We start from the raw sequence: 18,423 nt of genomic DNA on the forward strand, positions 1-18,423 counted from the left end.
TCGGTTAATATAGCTATGCGGGCCAAATATTTTTCTATTACAATGATCCAAACACCTCTCAGTCCGCTTTAGTAAAGAGTTAAGTTTTACTACTACATAAAATTTTAAAAAATACATTAATTTGGATATGTATTATTTATATTACCATTTAACTGAACTGAAGTTTACAGAAAACTGAAGTTTACTAAAAATAAAATTTATTTTATATTTAAAATTTTATTTAATATTATGCACACTCAATTTTATTGAGGTGCTTAAGTTATGGAGGTAAATAGTGGTTTTGAGTTCTTATTATCATTATATTTGCTGCTGAACCGCTTAAAGCTGACGATTGATAACTGATAAAATTGTGCCACACGCACAGTATACATATGATCTATGCAAATGTAGTTTGTGAGTACTTTTAACAGACAATATTGCCGAATTGCCGATATATTTTACAACGTCTACGATTGGTTTACTGATCATTCTTTCGTGATTAAAAGTGGTGACAGTGGCAGTTCTACAGCTGTGTCAACGGATATCAGTCTTTGCTAGGCAAAACGTGAAGTAGTTGGCTCATGTTTACCGCCACGTTCGCGGCCGCTCTGTCCAACAGCGGAAAATTATACGTGTTCGTTTTTAGCTGATTCGTTAAACTCATGTAATTTAAATAATTTTTTCTCTTCTTCAACTTCATTTTTAAGGATTTTGAAAATAAACGATTTAGTTAATGACGATGAGTGAGTTATATGTATTAACTATTTTATATAATGACGTGTAATGAAAATAGGTCGCCGTGTTAAAATACCCTTTTTTACTCGACCATATTGATAAATTTTGCTATGTTTTTTATGTTCAATGAACATGGTATTAATTTAAATGAGTTAATATTAGTATATGGTTATGTTAAATATTTTCATATGTTGTAATTACATATAGTTTGCATTTTGTACTCGAGTATTAGAGTTACTAGTTGCTTTCTTAGTAATAATTCGTTAAAATTTAAGATTTTTACTTCTACAATTGTTACAATTTAATATTAGTTAAACCAGTAAAAAAAATTAGTTACTATATGAGTACAGTACATATTATTCATATTTATAAATACAAACTTTAAAATATTATTCATTTAACTTGATGTATATGACGTGAATGAATTTAAAATATTTATAAGCTATTGAGAAAGTATTATTTTATTTTTACTCAGATTTACTTGTAAATGGAAGTAAAAACAAATTTATGTTCATTGAAATAAGTAAATGCATTTTTTATTACAGACTCAAAAATGTTAGCAGTAATTTGTATCCTATTAGCAAATATAACACCGTCCATTTTAGGATGGGAAACTAAACAACTTGAAGTTTTTGATACAGTTGAAGAATTGAACAATATCAATTTTTATAAATACCTAGATGTTCCTGAAGTAAGAATATCTCCTTATTACTTACTATAGGAAATCTTAGTTTAATGAAATTAATTAGATATACATAAACATAAAGTAAAATAAAAACTTTTTTCTACCAAAGTTTCACAACTTTTGACACATTATTGAAAAAGTTATTCTTCTTCTTCTTTCACCTTGCCTTTATCCCAATTACTTGAGGTTGGCCACTCTTATCCTTAACTTCTAATTGATACAATCTACCACATCATTTACACTTACATTGGCCGTCCTCATATCACATCTGTTATAAAAAAATTTGTATGTTCATCCCTTATGTCTTATAGAGATGTCAACTTTAATTATTTAAATGGAAATATACATATATACCTAACTTATAAAATAGAAAATGACAGATTGATAAAAAATTTTGGACCAGTATTTCAGTATTTATCAAAGTATTGACTGGATGTGAGACCTGAGTCCTACTATTTTTATCACAAGAAAAATTGAGTGTCTAATGTTAAAAGAATCATTCTGTATGTTGTTGTTTAAAAAATTCAAATTGGTTCAATTTTAAGGAGCAAGACAAAATATAGAACTAAATATTTCTATAAAAATTATAATGCATAGTAAAATATAAAACTTAAAAAGATTTTTTTTTACTTTATGTTTTAATGATATTGAATGAGCGTAGTTAAGGAATGACCTTGTATTCAGATTATATAAGGGGAGGGTTGAAGAGTCAAATCTCTATTGCAATTTGACAATGATAATTAAGTTATAAGAAAATATAGTCAATTTAATGAGTCATTTGAGAAGTCCAAAAAATGAAATTTTGCAATAAAAAAAATAACTTTTTCTACTTCCTAAGAAAGTGGTGAGGAATGCATGATTACGTTTATGTATCTTAAATTGAAATGTAATCATATTTATTACAATAGAAATTTGTTTGAATTTTTAATCGACAACATCTTGTCATTTTAGAAACATAAAATAATTTCTAAACTTGCGCTATTTCTCTCATAAATGGCAAACAAAAATGACTATTTTTATAAAATAAAAGACATTAGTAGTTTTATCATTGGATATGTATCTACACTTCTAAAATCGAAAAAAATTTAATAAATGATTTTGGCGAAACAGTGACTTAAATGCCTATTAGGCATAATTTCAATTTAAACAAATTTCTAAGGATTCTAATTAGGCTTTAGTTTGTAGATATTTATAAATGTATGATCTAAAGTTAACTCTATCTAGATTAAAATCTAGCTAATAAACTTAAAATATTTTTTTAAATATCAATTAGTATTTTAATATATAATATATATTATAGGTATGTATGCCAAGTATTTTTAATATATATTTGTATGCATGTGTGTGTAAAACGACAGACAACAACAGAAATTGAACAAAGATATTATAATATTATTTATAATGTATATTATTATTCATTTACACAAAAGTTATGATAAAACATTAAAAAAAAAAAAACTTATATAAATTAAACACACATAATGACATTAATATGTCTTAGTCGACTCACACATAACTTAATTTAAGTTTCCATAATGTTATTACTAGATGATACCGCTACTTGTATTCAGACCCTGGAAGTGGTACCATCTAGACATCAATAGTACCCACATATATATATCTATATTAATATCAATTATTATTATATATTATGTAGGATGCCAATCTAACCACAATTAGACAGTCTTTCAAAAAAATGTCACTATTACTACATCCGGATAGAAATAAGTCACCTGATGCTGATGAAAGATTTCGAGAATTAGTTGCTATCCATGAAGTATTAAAAGATCCAGAAAAGCGAGAATATTATGATGAAGTATTAAAAACTGGTTTACCAAATTGGAGACATGCACTCTATTATTACAGAAGAGTTCGTAAATTGGGATTATTAGAGATGTTTGTGATACTGTTTTCTATCATAAGTGTAGGACAATATTTAGTAGCTTGGGGTTCTTATGTTGAAAATAAACTTACAGTAGTAAGTTGAATTTTATATTATTTAAAATCATTTTGTCAACTTGTGTGAACAATTGATTATTTATTTTTAAATTTCAATATTTTGTGTTTAACAAAGTGTATTTAAATGTAGGAGAATCTTTTAAGTTCAAAAGTAAAAAAACTGCGAAAACAAAAAAAATATAGAGGGGATTCAACTTTACCTCCTGAATTTGATATTAATATTCCAAAACCTAGGTATGATGTTGTAATAAATCACAATTTCAATAAAATAACTAGTTTTTTGTTTCAGTGTAAAAAATACATTGCCATTCCAAATTCCATACTGGCTGTGGCTTTTGATAATAAATTTACCATGGTTGACGACATCCACAATTTCATTTTTAATTACCAAATTCAAAGAACGTAATACCAAAGAAAAGTAATTTCTTTTTATTTCTAAAAATAATTTTATTTATATTGTATATACATAATTTTATCTATTCTTATCTTATGTTGTGTAGAACTGAAGAATTTGATAAACCAGAACCCATTATTCGAGAACGTGTAAGGCGTCGCAAAACTCCTTACAAATTGCCAGAAATTAATAGCCAACAAAACAATGCTACAATTGAAACTCATGATAAATCTAGTTCTGATCAAAATGAAATACCAGCTGTTGTAGGTGGTTTATGGACAGATGAAGATTTATATGAATTGTCACAACTTGTTAATAAATACCCATCAGGTACCTCTGACAGGTGGCAAAAAGTTGCTAAAGCAATGAATCGACCTGTCCCTGAAGTCGCTTATATGGCAAACAAAATGAAACAAAATAATTACAAAGTTCCCACTTCTGGTGAAATGATAGGATCACCAAATGTTGAAGAATTTAAAAAGAAAAAAACTAGAGCAGTTAATAATAATGAATCAACAGACAGTGCATGGAATCAAATACAACAAAAATCATTAGAGAGTGCTCTTACTAAGTATCCAAAAGGATCTACTGAAAATCGATGGGAAAAAATTGCTAAATGTGTTCCTGATAAAACTAAAGTAAATATTAATTTTTTAATAGTTAATTGTAACATATCCTAATTAATTTTAAATCTTTTTTTAAAGTTAATGATAAAAAATTATTTTATTTTATTCACAAGAAATAAAAATGTCTAAAAAAATATTATACGATCCCTATTTGTTAATATCTATTTATGTATATAAATTTGTTCAATTTTAACTTGTGAGAAGAAATTAATCTATTTGATACATTTTTATAACTAACTCAATTGTCCCGTGGTAGTGATCAGATAATTAAATAACTATAAATCTTAATCTTAAGATTACTATGATGACAATAATAAACTTTAAAATCATTAATTATATTAATTTTTGTATTAAATATTTTAATTAATGTACTCATTCTGTACAAATAAACCGATAAACAAATTTTTTTTAATAAATTTCCCAAAGGTTGTTATTAGTTTTTAGCTATTACTTATAAATATATATACTATTTAATGTTTAAATAACAATATGATATTTTTAGTATAATAACTTGACTTTGACTAAATAAATTATAAAAAAAATGTTTAAAACACATGAAGCAAGACATTTTTTGTTTTATTCAATAATAATATTTAATATAATTATTTTATGTTTTTACTCAAGATTACAATGATTAATAAAATTTTTTTCTTAATTCTAAAAATGACTAACTCACACCAAAATAATTAATGAAAAAAGCATCTATAATAGTATATTGATCTAAAATAATCAATGATTTAATAGTATTTAAAATTATATATTTGTAAAATTACATGTAGCAAGATATTTTTGATAAATTTTAATTTCCTTAATACCCTTTAATTCTATAAAACTTGTGTTTTTCAGGATTTCCTATAATTTAAATTAAATTATTTAAAATACTTATTATAACTTTTGTATTAGAGTAATGTGGGGTAATTGTAAATACATTTTTTCTCTTTGAATAATTAACAAAATTTATTTTAGATTGAAAAATGCTAGTCCTTATATATGTACTATCATTTTAGATGTAAGTTTAAAATAAAGATTTAAGTATTTATCTAAAAAAAATGTAATTACAATTATCACACTTCACCTTATTTCTTTTAATTTTAATGTACATTTTACAATTTAAAATAAATTAGTAAAAAAATTAATAAGAGTACTAATCTAATGTAATCAGTACATTTAAAATTATTCTTGACTTTGCATTTGTTTCTTTTTTATGCATTTATTTTTCATTACTTAATGTATTTGTTATAGATTATTTATGAGTTATTATGTCATTATACTCATTTGATTTTTGTAAGTGATATAAAAATTATAAAAATATATAAATTAATTATAATATAAAATTTTAATCTTTGTCCAATTTACATACATTATTATATTTTATATATTACAATTATACTATTATTCATATTAATTTTACAGGAAGAATGTATGGCACGTTATAAAGAAATAGTTGAAATGGTTAAAAAGAAAAAAGATTTGACGGATGAACCTTTGGAAAATGATGATATAGTCAATACAGAATAATAAATATCCAGATTCATGTAATATTCTTGTGTTTGTATACATTCTTTTTTAAGTCTGATTTGGTTGTGATTATTTTAGCATGATTTATTACTTACAGTATGCAATATCAGTTTGTAAGTATTTAAATTTATATATCTTGAATTCATAAAAAATGTCAATTAGCATACTTAACACAATATTTTTCTTAATATCTGAAAATAATTATTGGTTACCCTACAATACTACCATCATTATTGTTTCAAAAAATTAGTGTATATCTACCAATTTTATAAAAATAAAATTCATATGTCAGATTTAAGTGAAAAAGAGTTAATTATATGAAAATTTTATTGGTATTCTGTGATTTGAACTCGTGAAACTTAATGTATATTCTTCTGGTTTGTTATTGTTTAATTTTTGTTATCTTATTAAAATGGATTCCTTGTTTATGTTATTTTTGAAACATATCTTTAATTAATTTTCTTTTTAATGTTAATATTACAGATTTCTTATATTTTTATGTAATTTAGGCTTAAAATGTATTTTGAACCGAAGCATTGATTTTAACTTGTAAGTGTGACATTTGTATAGAAAAAAAAAATATATATATATATATATATATATACATGAATATTAAATGTAAATATAAATGTTTACGAATTATTAGTAATTAAAAATAATTATTTTATAGAAAAAATATTTTTTATTATTTATTGAATGTTTCTTTTCACTAAATTTAATTTTATAATTCCTTTAAAAATGTTTACCCATTTTCATTGTTAAATATAGAATTACTTTCAATATAAAAATTTAAGAATATATTTATATTTTATTGCTTTCAGGTAATCTTCAATATCTTTTGTTTTTTATATATTATTGTTTCAATGCAGTTTTTAGAAATTAATAATTTTTTTAAAGTACGTCCGTTACTTATTAATTACCACTTTGTATTTTCCAAAATATAGGAGTATTATGTATTTTTTTTCTTCAGAATTTTCTTTATTTATCTCAATTTTATTTTTTATGTATAAATATTTGTGTTGTAAATCAATATACTATGTATTCATTGTTTGTTAAATAAATTATGAAGAGTAGTCCAACCAAATTTATAAATTTAGTTCTAATTACTCTATAATTCGAGTAGTATAATATTTTGGTTCAAAATTATATTACTAAATGTTGTTATTGATTAAACAAGATAAAATAATGTATAACTTGTCAAAATTTTCTTGAAACAACCCCAAAAGTTCTACAAATTGTTGTATATTTATTATATTAAAAACTTATCTTCAATTTATTTTGAAAATTTCTTACACTATTATACATATACTTATACATCGAAATTAAATTTTAGTATTCAAAATAGATACTTGTTTTCCAATTGTAACATAAATTACACAATTGGTATAAAATTTATTTCTAGAAACATTTTAGAGAACTTAGTATTTATTTATAAATTATTCAATAAGTAAAATTTAAAATTAGGTACAAATTCAGAATACTGACTTATATACAGGGAGGGGAGTGAGTTTGGATTTTCTAAAATGTTTTCGATTTATAAAATTATAACAATTACCTTCAAAATAGCAAAAAAAAAAAAGGAAATTTAGGTTGTGTATGTATTTTTCTTTTGCTTATTTTATCTTAATTCAAGTACTCAAAATAATTTAAAAAATTGAGAAAAACATTTTCATTTTCATTTATAGGTATTATAACATGCTCTGAAGGAACGTATGCAGACAAAATTTGCGTATGTTGAGCGAATTTTGCATTTTATAATGTACTTTTTTGCTAACCCGTGTTTTTTTAAAATTTGCATTAATGAAAGCTTGTTAAAAATCTGTTATTACTGAGAGTGGTTGGTTGTCTTCTTCAACTCGCCATTAATACTCAAAGACTTTTTACTGCTAATCCTCCATTTTTCCCTGGTCCGAGCAAGTTCTCTCTATTCCTGAATTCCCATTCGGTTTAAGTTCTCTTCCATTATATCTATCCTTCTTTACCTTGTCCGTTCTCGAGGTCTTTTTCCTGTAAGCTTCCATTCCAGGACTACCCAGTTTATATCGTGCTCATTACGCCGCACATGCGACCTGGCCATTGAATCCTTTGGCCTCTAATGAAACTTACTACTGATGCCATATCTATTTCTTCCTGCAGCTCTTTGTTATAATTTTCTCCTACATGTTTCTTTTTTCATTATCATATACTGGTCTACATATTATCCTCCATATTTTGTTCTTAAAAGTTCTGAGTTTTCTTTCCGTATTACTTATGGTAATCCGCGTCTCGCACTCCTATATGAGTGTGGGTCTTATTATTGCTGTATTATCGAATAAGTTTTTTGGAAAATACTATTGACTTTAAGAACTTATTTAGAGCAAAAATTGCTCTTCCTGCTTTTGTTATCCTTGAACCTATCTCCCTAGCCCAATCAATGTTATAACTCAAAACTGCACCTAGGTACCGAAACTCATTAATCTTTTCGAAAGGTTATATATTAAGTATACTTTCGTGTAAGTTTGTATGGAAAACTTGAGTGTTATTAAGTAATGATATGTAAACAACAGGAGTCACTGAATTCATTATGTTCACCATTTGAATTATTTATATTTACTGTGGAGCATAACAACATTAAATTCTTATCGAACGTATAAAATACTTGTTCTTCCTATTTACGAACACAAGTAATTTTATCAACAATCGTATTTTTCATAACAGTTTAGTACAATACAAAGTATTCACTATTTTGTATGACTCCGATTCATAATGAGGTGAAAATTGGTTTATAGAGGAGAGTAAATATTCTTTTAATGCTAGTGACGGTTGGTATCGAATATCCTGCTATTAATATATATTGTAATTTTCATATTATTTACATTCCGATTGGTGCGCTTTTTTACCGACAGATAGCGGTATCCGTTTATTTGAGTTTCATGACGAACCGTCACGTCCTCGCGTCAACACGACCACAAATACGTCGAACGTCCGACGCAACGTCGTGCCGAAACGGTATCTCACCGAGGCAACGTGTCATCCTTTGCAATCCGCTTTTGCCACCTTCCCTAGATTGCGATGCAAACCCGTAGCGAGACTAGTTATTTAAACCACGAACTAAGATAAAATGGACACGAGACCGGTTTGGATACACAATTCTAAAAAAGAAAGGGGAATTTTGAAGTAACGGCGCTGCTAATATTTTATATTTATTTTCCAATTCCCCACTCGGTTTTCAAAATGTTGTATTCCGAACACGTGTTGGTCGCTAGAGCTCACAGTTCGACGAATATTCTCAACTTCTACAGATTTTCTCTAACAAAACCGGAGTGTACTTGTCGTTTTCGCCGACCATGTCGTGATCAGTTTATTTTGCATTATTCGTGATCTAAACTAAAGTTTGTTTTTTTTTTGTGGATATCGCTACGTTATCAATATTATAAATAAATAAAACTGTATAATATACAGTGTATATTTTACATAGTAGATAGGCCTGAAAGATTTTCCATTAAGTCTTTTTATTTTTATATTTATTTTTTTTTTTTAAATACAACGTTTTAACAAAAAGTTGTTATTTGTAATTTTATATAAATATAATATCAACAATAGGGTTGTCGAAAAACCTGTTTAAAATGTAAAAACCCCGATTTAGCAATCTTTTAAAATGATATCCAAAATAATTTTACTAAAATATTAATACCAGCTGCTTACATAGTAAGCACGAAAAAAAATTAATGACTAACAAAAAAGGTCGTAAGAGTAACATACTTTGATAATATCCACCTTCGTTTAATATTTCTGTGCATGACACTAGCTAAGGTTAAACTTCTTCATCTCTAATAAATAAATAATTATGGCTACGCACCTTGAAGAAAATGCTTCAACTTTTTTTTTAAAAGTCGCTAAAATATATTATTAAAGTTAAGATAGTAGAATTAATACACTCCACTCAACTAATTGAGATTTAATCACGTTCATTACGACTTAAATCCTTTAATTTCTAATAAGATTATCACATATAGTGAATATTTTTAAAACGAAAAATAAGAAATTCAAGTCTAGTATTAATAAAACGCTTTATATTTAAATTTAATAAAAGTGTATTTACCAATATCAAGTGAATATATTACTAAATTATGAATATTTCGCTGTTTTTTATATATTTTTTCTGAAAACTTTTTTTTTTTTCAATTAGTAGTAACGTTCTGGTAAATCCCAACCGTCAGTACAAGAACCGGCACATTCCCAACATCCAGTGCATTCTTTGGAAGACACACAAGGCACATAATTGTTTATTATACGATTTGGTTTTGGGTCATCTTGAGTCATGTAACACCATTTTGCTCTGCCGTATATAAATCCACAGCGTGATACACAGTAACCTCTGTAGCATTCATAATCTTCGCATAAAATTACTTTTCGCGGTGTTGCTTTGTAATGAAACCCTGAGTTGAAAATTTATAAATAACATTACATATGATTTTTTGAATATTATGACTATACCTGAGAGGACTCGTCCTATTCCTACTGCGAAGTATGATATGAAACGTCGATGTTTCAAAGTGGATAACACATTTTTTTTAGACATTTTATAAGAATCTAGCAGTTCACTACGATCGATGTCGATCAGGGAACATTCCACTCTCAGATAGAGAGTAATAATTAAAATAATTGTGTAAATAAAATGTTTATTAAGGTACATATTTATGTGTAAGAAAAACCATTTGACTTTTAACAACTAATACTGATTTAGTTTAATTTATTTTCCATGATAAAACATTTACTACTATATTGAATAATAAGGTTTAATTTCAATAATAAAAAATTATCAGTATGAAAAAGAATATTCTTTGATATTATTTCTTAATCTATAAGAAATGAAAAGACTCGTATTACGATATGACATTAACACCTAAATAAGATAAGAAAATTCTGGGTTTTGTAATTTGTTTTATTTTAAAATATCTTACAAGGGGTATACACTGACTTTCATGATTATTATATAATTTAATTGACATAGAATAAAGTTCATAAGACATAAGAAGTAAAACTTATTTAAATTTTTTTGCTTTTTTAAAGTCGAAAATTTAAATTAACCCATCAACGCCTGGCGTCCCCATATGGTGACATTCGTATTGCTATTTTTATCGCGCGTTCTTAGAATAATAATTTAATAGGTAAAAGCCGAGTGTACCCATATGGTGACACTCAATATCTCAGAAATCGTATTTTCAAAAAATTTAAAAATAATTTTTTTTATTTTTGTGTTGTATATTAATCTGTTTTTAGTAAAAAAGTTTGAAAAAAAATAATTCTCGGCGTTGATGGGTTAACTTAAATGGCCAATTTTATCAATCAACGAAAGCTACGAACAGTTGCTGAATCTGTAACACTTGACTTTCACGCTTAGGGTAGCAGGTTCGATTCCACCTGTGGCTGTTAATATTCTGCATCTTTTTGAGTTAGAAAAAATTTTCAAATCATTTGATCTATTTTTATCTCATTTTGATTCAATAAATATCAAGAATTCCATCAGTCTAGTCTCCCCTCGTGAGAATTATTCATATTAATATTATTTTATTATGTGGTTTTTTTGAGACTGCGATATATTTTTCCAATCCTCACTTGACATACTTTTTTCAACGATATGTCAAATAATTACAATTCGTATTTAGTTGAAGATATTACCCTTAAAAATTGAAAAAAAAATCCCTTAATTAAATGAAAAGTAGCTTAAACAGCTTTATGCGTACAAACAATTAAAATCATTCATTTATAATATTTTTAAAGAATTTATTGTCGAATTAGATTTGATATGATAAAAGTATTCAACTACAAAAGAAAAAAATTTTACTTTGTAATTTATTAATTTTTTAACTCTATTTGTGTATGCTACTACCAGTCTTTAAAATTTTAATTTTTTTTGTAACATGTCGCTATATAAATTATAAATATAAAAAAAAAAATGATATTTAGTTTCACCTTAATTTAAAAATGGATTTTTATAAATATAATCAAATTTTATAATTCACTCAATTAAGTAGATCTTGACACGGCCACGGCGTTGTCACACGTTGACACCCCGCGGTCGTATCAGCTCCTTCTCAGCTGTCGTGAACGGCATCTTGAAATATGTAGCAATACTTAATAGTCTTTTAAATTAGATTTTAAAGATTATATTTTAATGGTGTTTTGTTTACTTTAAATGTTGTCTTAACCTTGTATTAATTCGTAATTAATCATGTTTCTTAAAATATAAAAAGGGACATGAACACAAATAAATTGATCAGTACTCATAGTGAATGTTACACTGTATTTTTACTTTGACTCTTCCTATTGGTACTCTTCCGACTGGCTGAAACTGGACTTAGAAACCCAGTTCACCACACAGCTACCGCTTCACTGTAAACCGGACCGTTTATGGTTTCCTAGAAAAGCGGTGCCGTTATCTAGCGGCCGTAATATAGCGTTGGGTGACGTTTTCTATAAATAACATCGGAGTAGGTTTCCTAGAGTACGTTGAGTGTCACCGTAACGTCAAATAGCGGTGCTGTCAGTTGCATGACGGCCGTCATAGCGGTGATAAACAAAAGTTTAACGTTTTTCCCGTGTAGCGGTGTGCATTTTTAAATTATACAATGAGTGGAAACGTGATTTGGACGAGCGAAAATGATGAACAATTAATTGATTTTGTCAAAACTATAGCTTAATTAACACTATTACTCCTATTTAAGTTATCTATTACCATAAAAATGCAAAACAATATAGAGCTTTTCTGATAAATTTACAATAAATAGTAATTATAAAACTTTCTGACTGTATATTGATCTTAACTATACAATTTTTTTAATTGTCATAAAATTTTCTATTTAATGATTCATTCTAGTCAACGAAGGAGTAATTTTGGAGAATAGCAGAAAAAATTCCCAACCAATTTTTTTTTTTTTTAAAGTAGGCAATTGGTGGATTATTCCAAAAGCAACATCAACCCAACCCTCAGTTTCACGATTTTTGAACATAACACTCTCCTCCAAACGATTGTTTTCGTCTTCTGATGACTCTTCATCATCCAAACATACTAATAACGCTATGTCCAAATCGTCCATTTTTCACCAATGCGCGATCAACTACTCTCGAGTGAGTAGTGACTACGATTGAATACGGTCATCTTCGTGACACCTATCTCTTTGGTTACAACCAGAGGTGTCGTGGAGCGTATACGCGGGTATACCCACTTCTTTGTTTTTCTGTTAATGCGTATACTTATAAAATCATGAGTGATACGCGGGTATACGACGTATACCCACTGTTAGTTTTCTTATTAGTGTATATACGTATTTATAAAATAGTTAAAGAGTATAGACTAAAGAATAAAATAAAAAGTAATACGTGGGTATCGAATATAGGTATGTTTGTCATAAAACACAAATTTTGAATAACTCTTATCAGTTTGTTTAATCTCTACAGTCATACCACATATAAACATATGTCTGAAGTTATAAACACAAATATGGCTCGAGACTATTATCATTTTAAAAATAGAATATAAATGTAAAACAAAACACTGTCAAAGTGTATAAATCAATATCAATAAAATAAATAGGATAATGTTTATCATTTCACGACAATTTTATTGACATTTGACAAAATTTAAATCATCGACCAGAAATTAACGATATAGCACATACTAAGTTGAAACTGAAAGTTATTGGGTTAACCTATAGCTGTTGAAATTGGTAATTTGTATTTTTCCGTAATAAACCGTTTACCAACCAATCTAGTATTTAATATATGACCTATAATGAATTAAGATAGTGCTAACATGTATCCATTCACGTTTATTTCATTTATGTTTTAACGATTTGAAAACAATGATTGTAAGATTATTTTATTACTGCATAAAGTTTATTGTTTATTTATAAAAAATATAACAGTATCTAATAATACACTTATCGATTATATGACTATGAAATTTAATTTATGTAAGAACTTAGAAGTGTCAGTAAAAATATTCGAGTAATAGTTTGGAAGTTGGAAGGATCAAGGCCGTATCTGGGAGGGTTAGGAGTTTTAGTTGCATTATGTAATAATTAGAAAATACATATTTTTAACACAGTTAAAACATCACAATATTTGTATTTCGTCCCCCAAAACTATGTTATAGTTAAGGCCTTTGAAAAGTAGTGTGGGGGTGGAATTCCCCACGTTTCCTCATTTAGGTTTTTAACTTATCTATTGATCAAATTACGACTATATCACTGTTAATAATGTATAAAGTTAAAAGTTCAACAAAATAATTGTGAAATATTGTATGTAGAAAATATAAAGTGCAATGGGGAGTGTGGGGGGCTCCGCCCCCCACGTTATTATCTATTCATAATATAGGCGTATACCCATAAACATTTTTAGGACTACACCACTGGTTACAACGTCCGTGAACCCAACCAAATCGCTACCGTAATTTCGGTCTTTTTCCTTGTTATTTTGTCGACGGATTTTTAGTATTATTATTGTTACTATTGGTTCGCATATAATCTTTTGTGTTACAATTCTTGTTTTTATTTTCATTAAACGGCTCGACGCCACTTGGAAAACCAACTAGCATTATTTATTTTATTCATCACCTACTTTTACCGCAACAATCTTTTTAACAACTTTTTTTTTATTGGTTTTTTAGTTAAAGTAAATCATTAAAATTAATTCAGTTCTGCATATTTCAATAGTAGAATCTTTCTATAAGTACTATAAGTTCAAAAATAAAATTTTTGTCCCGACAGTTTATCTCTAAGTGCAATTAGGTAATGTAGTTAAACAATTATGCTACTACTGTGTTATAATTTTCGAAGCCATATTTTATTTTTTCAATTTTAAATTGCTATAATTTGTTGAAAAATATATGTATACCCCTTTCATTCGACATACTTTTTTTTTTTAATTATGCTATTTCCCTTTATACTGAGGAGATACAAAACTTGAAAAATACGAATAAAAAGTAGAACTTTTGAAAATGTTTTGGAAGTATTCCGTGTTCTTAACATATATCAAATTAAAGCTAATGTTACATTTATATCTAATGTTTTTAATGCATATATTGTCGAAATAGGTTTGATACAATAATAGATTTTAATTACAAAGTTGAATAATGTTACTTATTTAATAACTTTTTACCTCTATTCGTGTGTTCTAGAACCATTCTATAGTATTCTATATTTTTTGGTAACATGTTATTGTATAAACCATGACCAAAAAAATGATTTTAGATTTCATTGACCATTTTATTGATTGTTTCGCCAATTAAAGTTACTCGATATAGAAGTATATCCCCTTACAAATACACAATTATATATTTCCATTGAGAACGAGAATGATTTAAGTTTGCTAAATGATATTGTTTTAAATGATCAAAATCAAAATTGATTTTTCAGATAGTCAATTTGATATGTAAAACAAACTGAAAACTTATCTATCCTAACACGTTTCAATGTATAAATTTTTGAGGAGAGGAGTTAGTTATTCATTCGAATATTCAGAAATCATTTGACTGTCATTAACATATCCTGAATAGCCTCGTAACGATTAGACGCGATGAAAATGTTTGTTGTCAATTTGGGTTTTTTAGATTTTGTTAAATGACTTGGTGGTAAAACACGTTTAGAACTGCATAAAATTTATGATTGGATATCTAGATTGAACAATTTTAATATGTGAAATAATATGTTACAGTTGTTTGGATAAGGGAGTTTATTTGAGTTATTTATTGTGTGAGATAAGGTAATAGTATCAACCGATGTCAGCTTGTTTTTTTGTGGTATCGCTATACTAAAGGAGTAGGCAACTAAGATGAGTGACTGTTGAAAGACGCCTTGTTGTTACCGCTCCGTTATTAATACAGAAATAATATAATATGTTTACCTCTTAGCTCCTACATGATTTTAAGTAGCATCTTTGAATTATTAATGCACAGACGATTATTATTTGTATAAACTTAAACAAAAATTTACTGATTTATTTACAAAAGAAATAAGAGAAAATATAAATTGTGCTCACATATCGACTGCTACATAAGAATTAACTAGCTTTTTTATAAGTTTAAATTTTCATTTATATTTATTCCATTTTTAATATATTGTATCCATTATTTAAATTTGGTTATTGCTTAGTTGTGTATTCCTTAATACTGAAAATACCGAATAACACATTTTTAAAGCCTGAAATTTATATAATAATAATGTTAAAAGTCTTTAAAAATTTAATGATTTTTATAACATACAGCTATAAACATAGTTAAGTCGATGGTTTTATATCTAGTTATTTTCATTTTTGATTGATGAGCATTATTCATTTTCATAGTTAGTAAAACGAGCTTTTTACTTTCTAAGTTCATTTCTGTCCAATTCGAGTTATAAACTCCAAATACCAGTGAATCTTTCTAAAAAAAAAGTTAAATAATTATATATTTAATAATTTTTATGTTTTAACATCCTATCTTAAAAATTACTACTTTTTCCAGAGGCTACGTAAGTTATCTTTATGAGTATTAAGTATTGAGAAATACATAATAAACACATTATTCTTTCCCTACAAAAATTTCAATACCAAATAGATTACTTTATAAATAATAAATTTATAGTCTTTATAAGCATTGAATGTTTTTTAATTATTAACATCATCGAGGTAAAATATAAAAGAATAATAATTAATTTCATATAATTTAATATTTAACAAAATATTATGTATAGGGATAGTATTGTGGTGTCGATATTTAAAGGTAAAGTAATATATAAGAGAATAAGAAATGTGACATCGGTAACTAAAAACCAGTTTGAAATTATGCCTGGTAAGTCAACAATGGAGTCATTATTTTTTGCGAGGCGAGTAATAGAAAAGTATAGGGAAAAGAAGAAAAAGCTGTGTATAGTACTTATAGATTTGGAGAAAGCGTATTATAGAATACCGAGAGAGGTTTTAAAGTGGGCATTCATGACAAAAAGAGTCCTGAAAAGGTACATTAATATAATAAAGGATATGTATTGGAACTTGTACCAGGGTAAAAAGCGTAGGAGGAGTAACAGAAGGTTTTCGGGTAAGAGTAGGAGTACACCAAGGTTCTGGTTTTANATTGGAACTTGTACCAGGGTAAAAAGCGTAGGAGGAGTAACAGAAGGTTTTCGGGTAAGAGTAGGAGTACACCAAGGTTCTGCTTTTAGCCCTTACTTATTCTCTAAAGTGATGGATGAAATTACTAGAGAAATACAAGGAGAGATGCCGTGGTGCATATTGTTTGCTGACGATATAGTGTTAATAGGAGAAAATAAGGATGAAATTAATCAAAGTCTAGAGGTGTGGAGATCAGCTCTTGAAGAAAAGGGATTAATAATAAGTGATAGGACAGATAGAAAGTTTTAAGTGTTTAGGATCAATTGTACAAAAGATCTCTGCTATTGATGAGGATTTAAAACACAGAATTTAGTGCGGGTGGTTGAAGTGGAAAGAAGCGTCTAGTGTCTTATGCGATAAAAAAATTCCAATGAGGCTGAAAGATAAACTCTATAAAACTGTAATGAGAACAGCTATGATGTATGGTTCAGAGTGTTGGTTGGTTGATACGAAATAGAGCAGAGAATGAGTACAGCAGAGATGAGAATGCTTAGATAGATGAGTGGAGTGACTAGAGAAGATACGATAAGGAACGTGCATATAAGAGGGAGTATAGATGTAGCGTTAACCGTGGATAAAATGAGAGAAAATAGACTTAGTTGGTTATGAAGAGAGAGGAATAAGATGCTATAAGAACAGTTATGGAAATGAATGTTGAAGGAAGAAGAGGTAGAGGAATACCATAAAGAGATGGAGGGATGTCATTGAATGTGATATGAGGACGGTTTATGTGTGCGTAAATGATGTTGAAGATTGTGTCAAGTAAAAATTTAGTTATTACTTTTATGACTAACAAATATAAAAGTTGAAGGTCTTAAAAAAAGAAATTTTATGTTATCTATAAATTATTTTACTGGCCTACAAGGACTTTTCATCCGAGACTAAAATATACTTTTCTAAACCCATTTTTGCTCAGATTTCTGCAATTAGAGTTTCGCATATGGCCTAAATAATAACAAAATACTTCTAATTAATGTAAGAAATATTTATGTTTGATTATTAGGTTACTTATGAATAATAAATAAATATATTTTAATTAAAAATAAGTAGAAAAAATTCTACTTTCTATTTTAAGTTTTGAAAGCCCTTTATAAAGAGAAATGATCCGATTTAAAAAAAAGTATGTCGAATGAAAGAAGTATATAAATAGTATTTCTCATAAAATCCAAATATTTTTCAAAAAGTTATAGAAATATGAAGTTAAAAATGTAAAATATGAAATCGAGAATATTAACACAAATATAGCAATCAACTTTTTTATAAAAAATTAACTTTTTCAACTGAACTTTTGAGAGTGTTCCGGAAATACTGACACTTTTATATATATCTTAAATTTAAGCTAATATGATATACTTTATTATGAAAAATATTTTATATTTTAGCTTCAAATCGAAGCT

General features: G+C 27.0%; 3 protein-coding genes across 10 annotated transcripts in view; 1 reads left to right on the forward strand and 2 right to left on the reverse strand.

The window, feature by feature from the left end:
* The first annotated feature begins 366 nt into the window (after nt 1–366).
* On the forward strand, nt 367–6,885 carry LOC126897821 (dnaJ homolog subfamily C member 1). 8 transcript variants are annotated; one of them, XR_007702210.1, is made up of 11 exons: nt 746–849; nt 1,260–1,405; nt 3,057–3,377; nt 3,489–3,592; nt 3,648–3,776; nt 3,859–4,390; nt 5,621–5,662; nt 5,792–5,926; nt 5,994–6,009; nt 6,406–6,445; nt 6,718–6,885. XR_007702210.1 is itself a non-coding variant. In XM_050671710.1 (10 exons), exons 1-8 carry the CDS (start codon nt 825–827, stop codon nt 5,894–5,896), a joined length of 1,404 nt encoding a protein of 467 aa, XP_050527667.1. In that variant the 5' UTR covers nt 746–824; the 3' UTR covers nt 5,897–5,913; nt 5,994–6,009; nt 6,406–6,514. The 8 variants fall into 8 exon arrangements, 6 of the variants coding, with proteins under 6 accessions (XP_050527668.1, XP_050527667.1, XP_050527666.1 ...); XR_007702209.1 differs by having other exon boundaries at nt 5,792–5,913; nt 6,718–6,883; XM_050671710.1 differs by lacking the exon at nt 6,718–6,885 and having other exon boundaries at nt 5,792–5,913; nt 6,406–6,514.
* Nucleotides 6,886–9,981: 3,096 nt separating this feature from the next.
* Nucleotides 9,982–10,641, reverse strand: LOC126899093 (uncharacterized). The gene is made up of 2 exons (XM_050673637.1): nt 10,373–10,641; nt 9,982–10,314 (listed from the first exon to the last, which is right to left on the reverse strand). Exons 1-2 carry the CDS (start codon nt 10,569–10,571, stop codon nt 10,061–10,063), a joined length of 453 nt encoding a protein of 150 aa, XP_050529594.1. The 5' UTR covers nt 10,572–10,641; the 3' UTR covers nt 9,982–10,060.
* A 2,850-nt stretch (nt 10,642–13,491) lies between these two features.
* The window catches only part of LOC126898032 (odorant receptor 46a-like), an 18,463-nt gene continuing 13,531 nt past the window's right edge, over nt 13,492–18,423 (reverse strand). The window contains exons 7-8 of the mRNA XM_050671981.1: nt 16,140–16,298; nt 13,492–16,077 (exon numbers count right to left, since the gene is read on the reverse strand). Of these exons, the coding sequence (XP_050527938.1) occupies nt 16,009–16,077; nt 16,140–16,298 (228 nt within the window). The 3' untranslated portion in view covers nt 13,492–16,008. The remainder of the gene's footprint in view (nt 16,078–16,139; nt 16,299–18,423) is intronic.

Source organism: Daktulosphaira vitifoliae, unplaced genomic scaffold, assembly GCF_025091365.1.
Source record: "Daktulosphaira vitifoliae isolate Bord-2020 unplaced genomic scaffold, ASM2509136v1 Scaffold_2, whole genome shotgun sequence".
Taxonomy (NCBI): domain Eukaryota; kingdom Metazoa; phylum Arthropoda; class Insecta; order Hemiptera; family Phylloxeridae; genus Daktulosphaira; species Daktulosphaira vitifoliae.

Excerpts from the sequence above, each read along its gene's own strand:
- LOC126899093 (XM_050673637.1), bottom strand. The coding sequence starts at position 10,571 with ATGTACCTTAATAAACATTTTATTTACACAATTATTTTAATTATTACT. Across the intron at positions 10,315-10,372 it reads AATAGGACGAGTCCTCTCAG|GGTTTCATTACAAAGCAACA; the intron begins GTATAGTCATAA and ends TTTTCAACTCAG.
- LOC126897821 (XM_050671710.1), top strand. The coding sequence starts at position 825 with ATGTTTTTTATGTTCAATGAACATG. Across the intron at positions 850-1,259 it reads TTTTATGTTCAATGAACATG|ACTCAAAAATGTTAGCAGTA; the intron begins GTATTAATTTAA and ends TTTTTATTACAG. Across the intron at positions 3,777-3,858 it reads GAACGTAATACCAAAGAAAA|AACTGAAGAATTTGATAAAC; the intron begins GTAATTTCTTTT and ends TATGTTGTGTAG.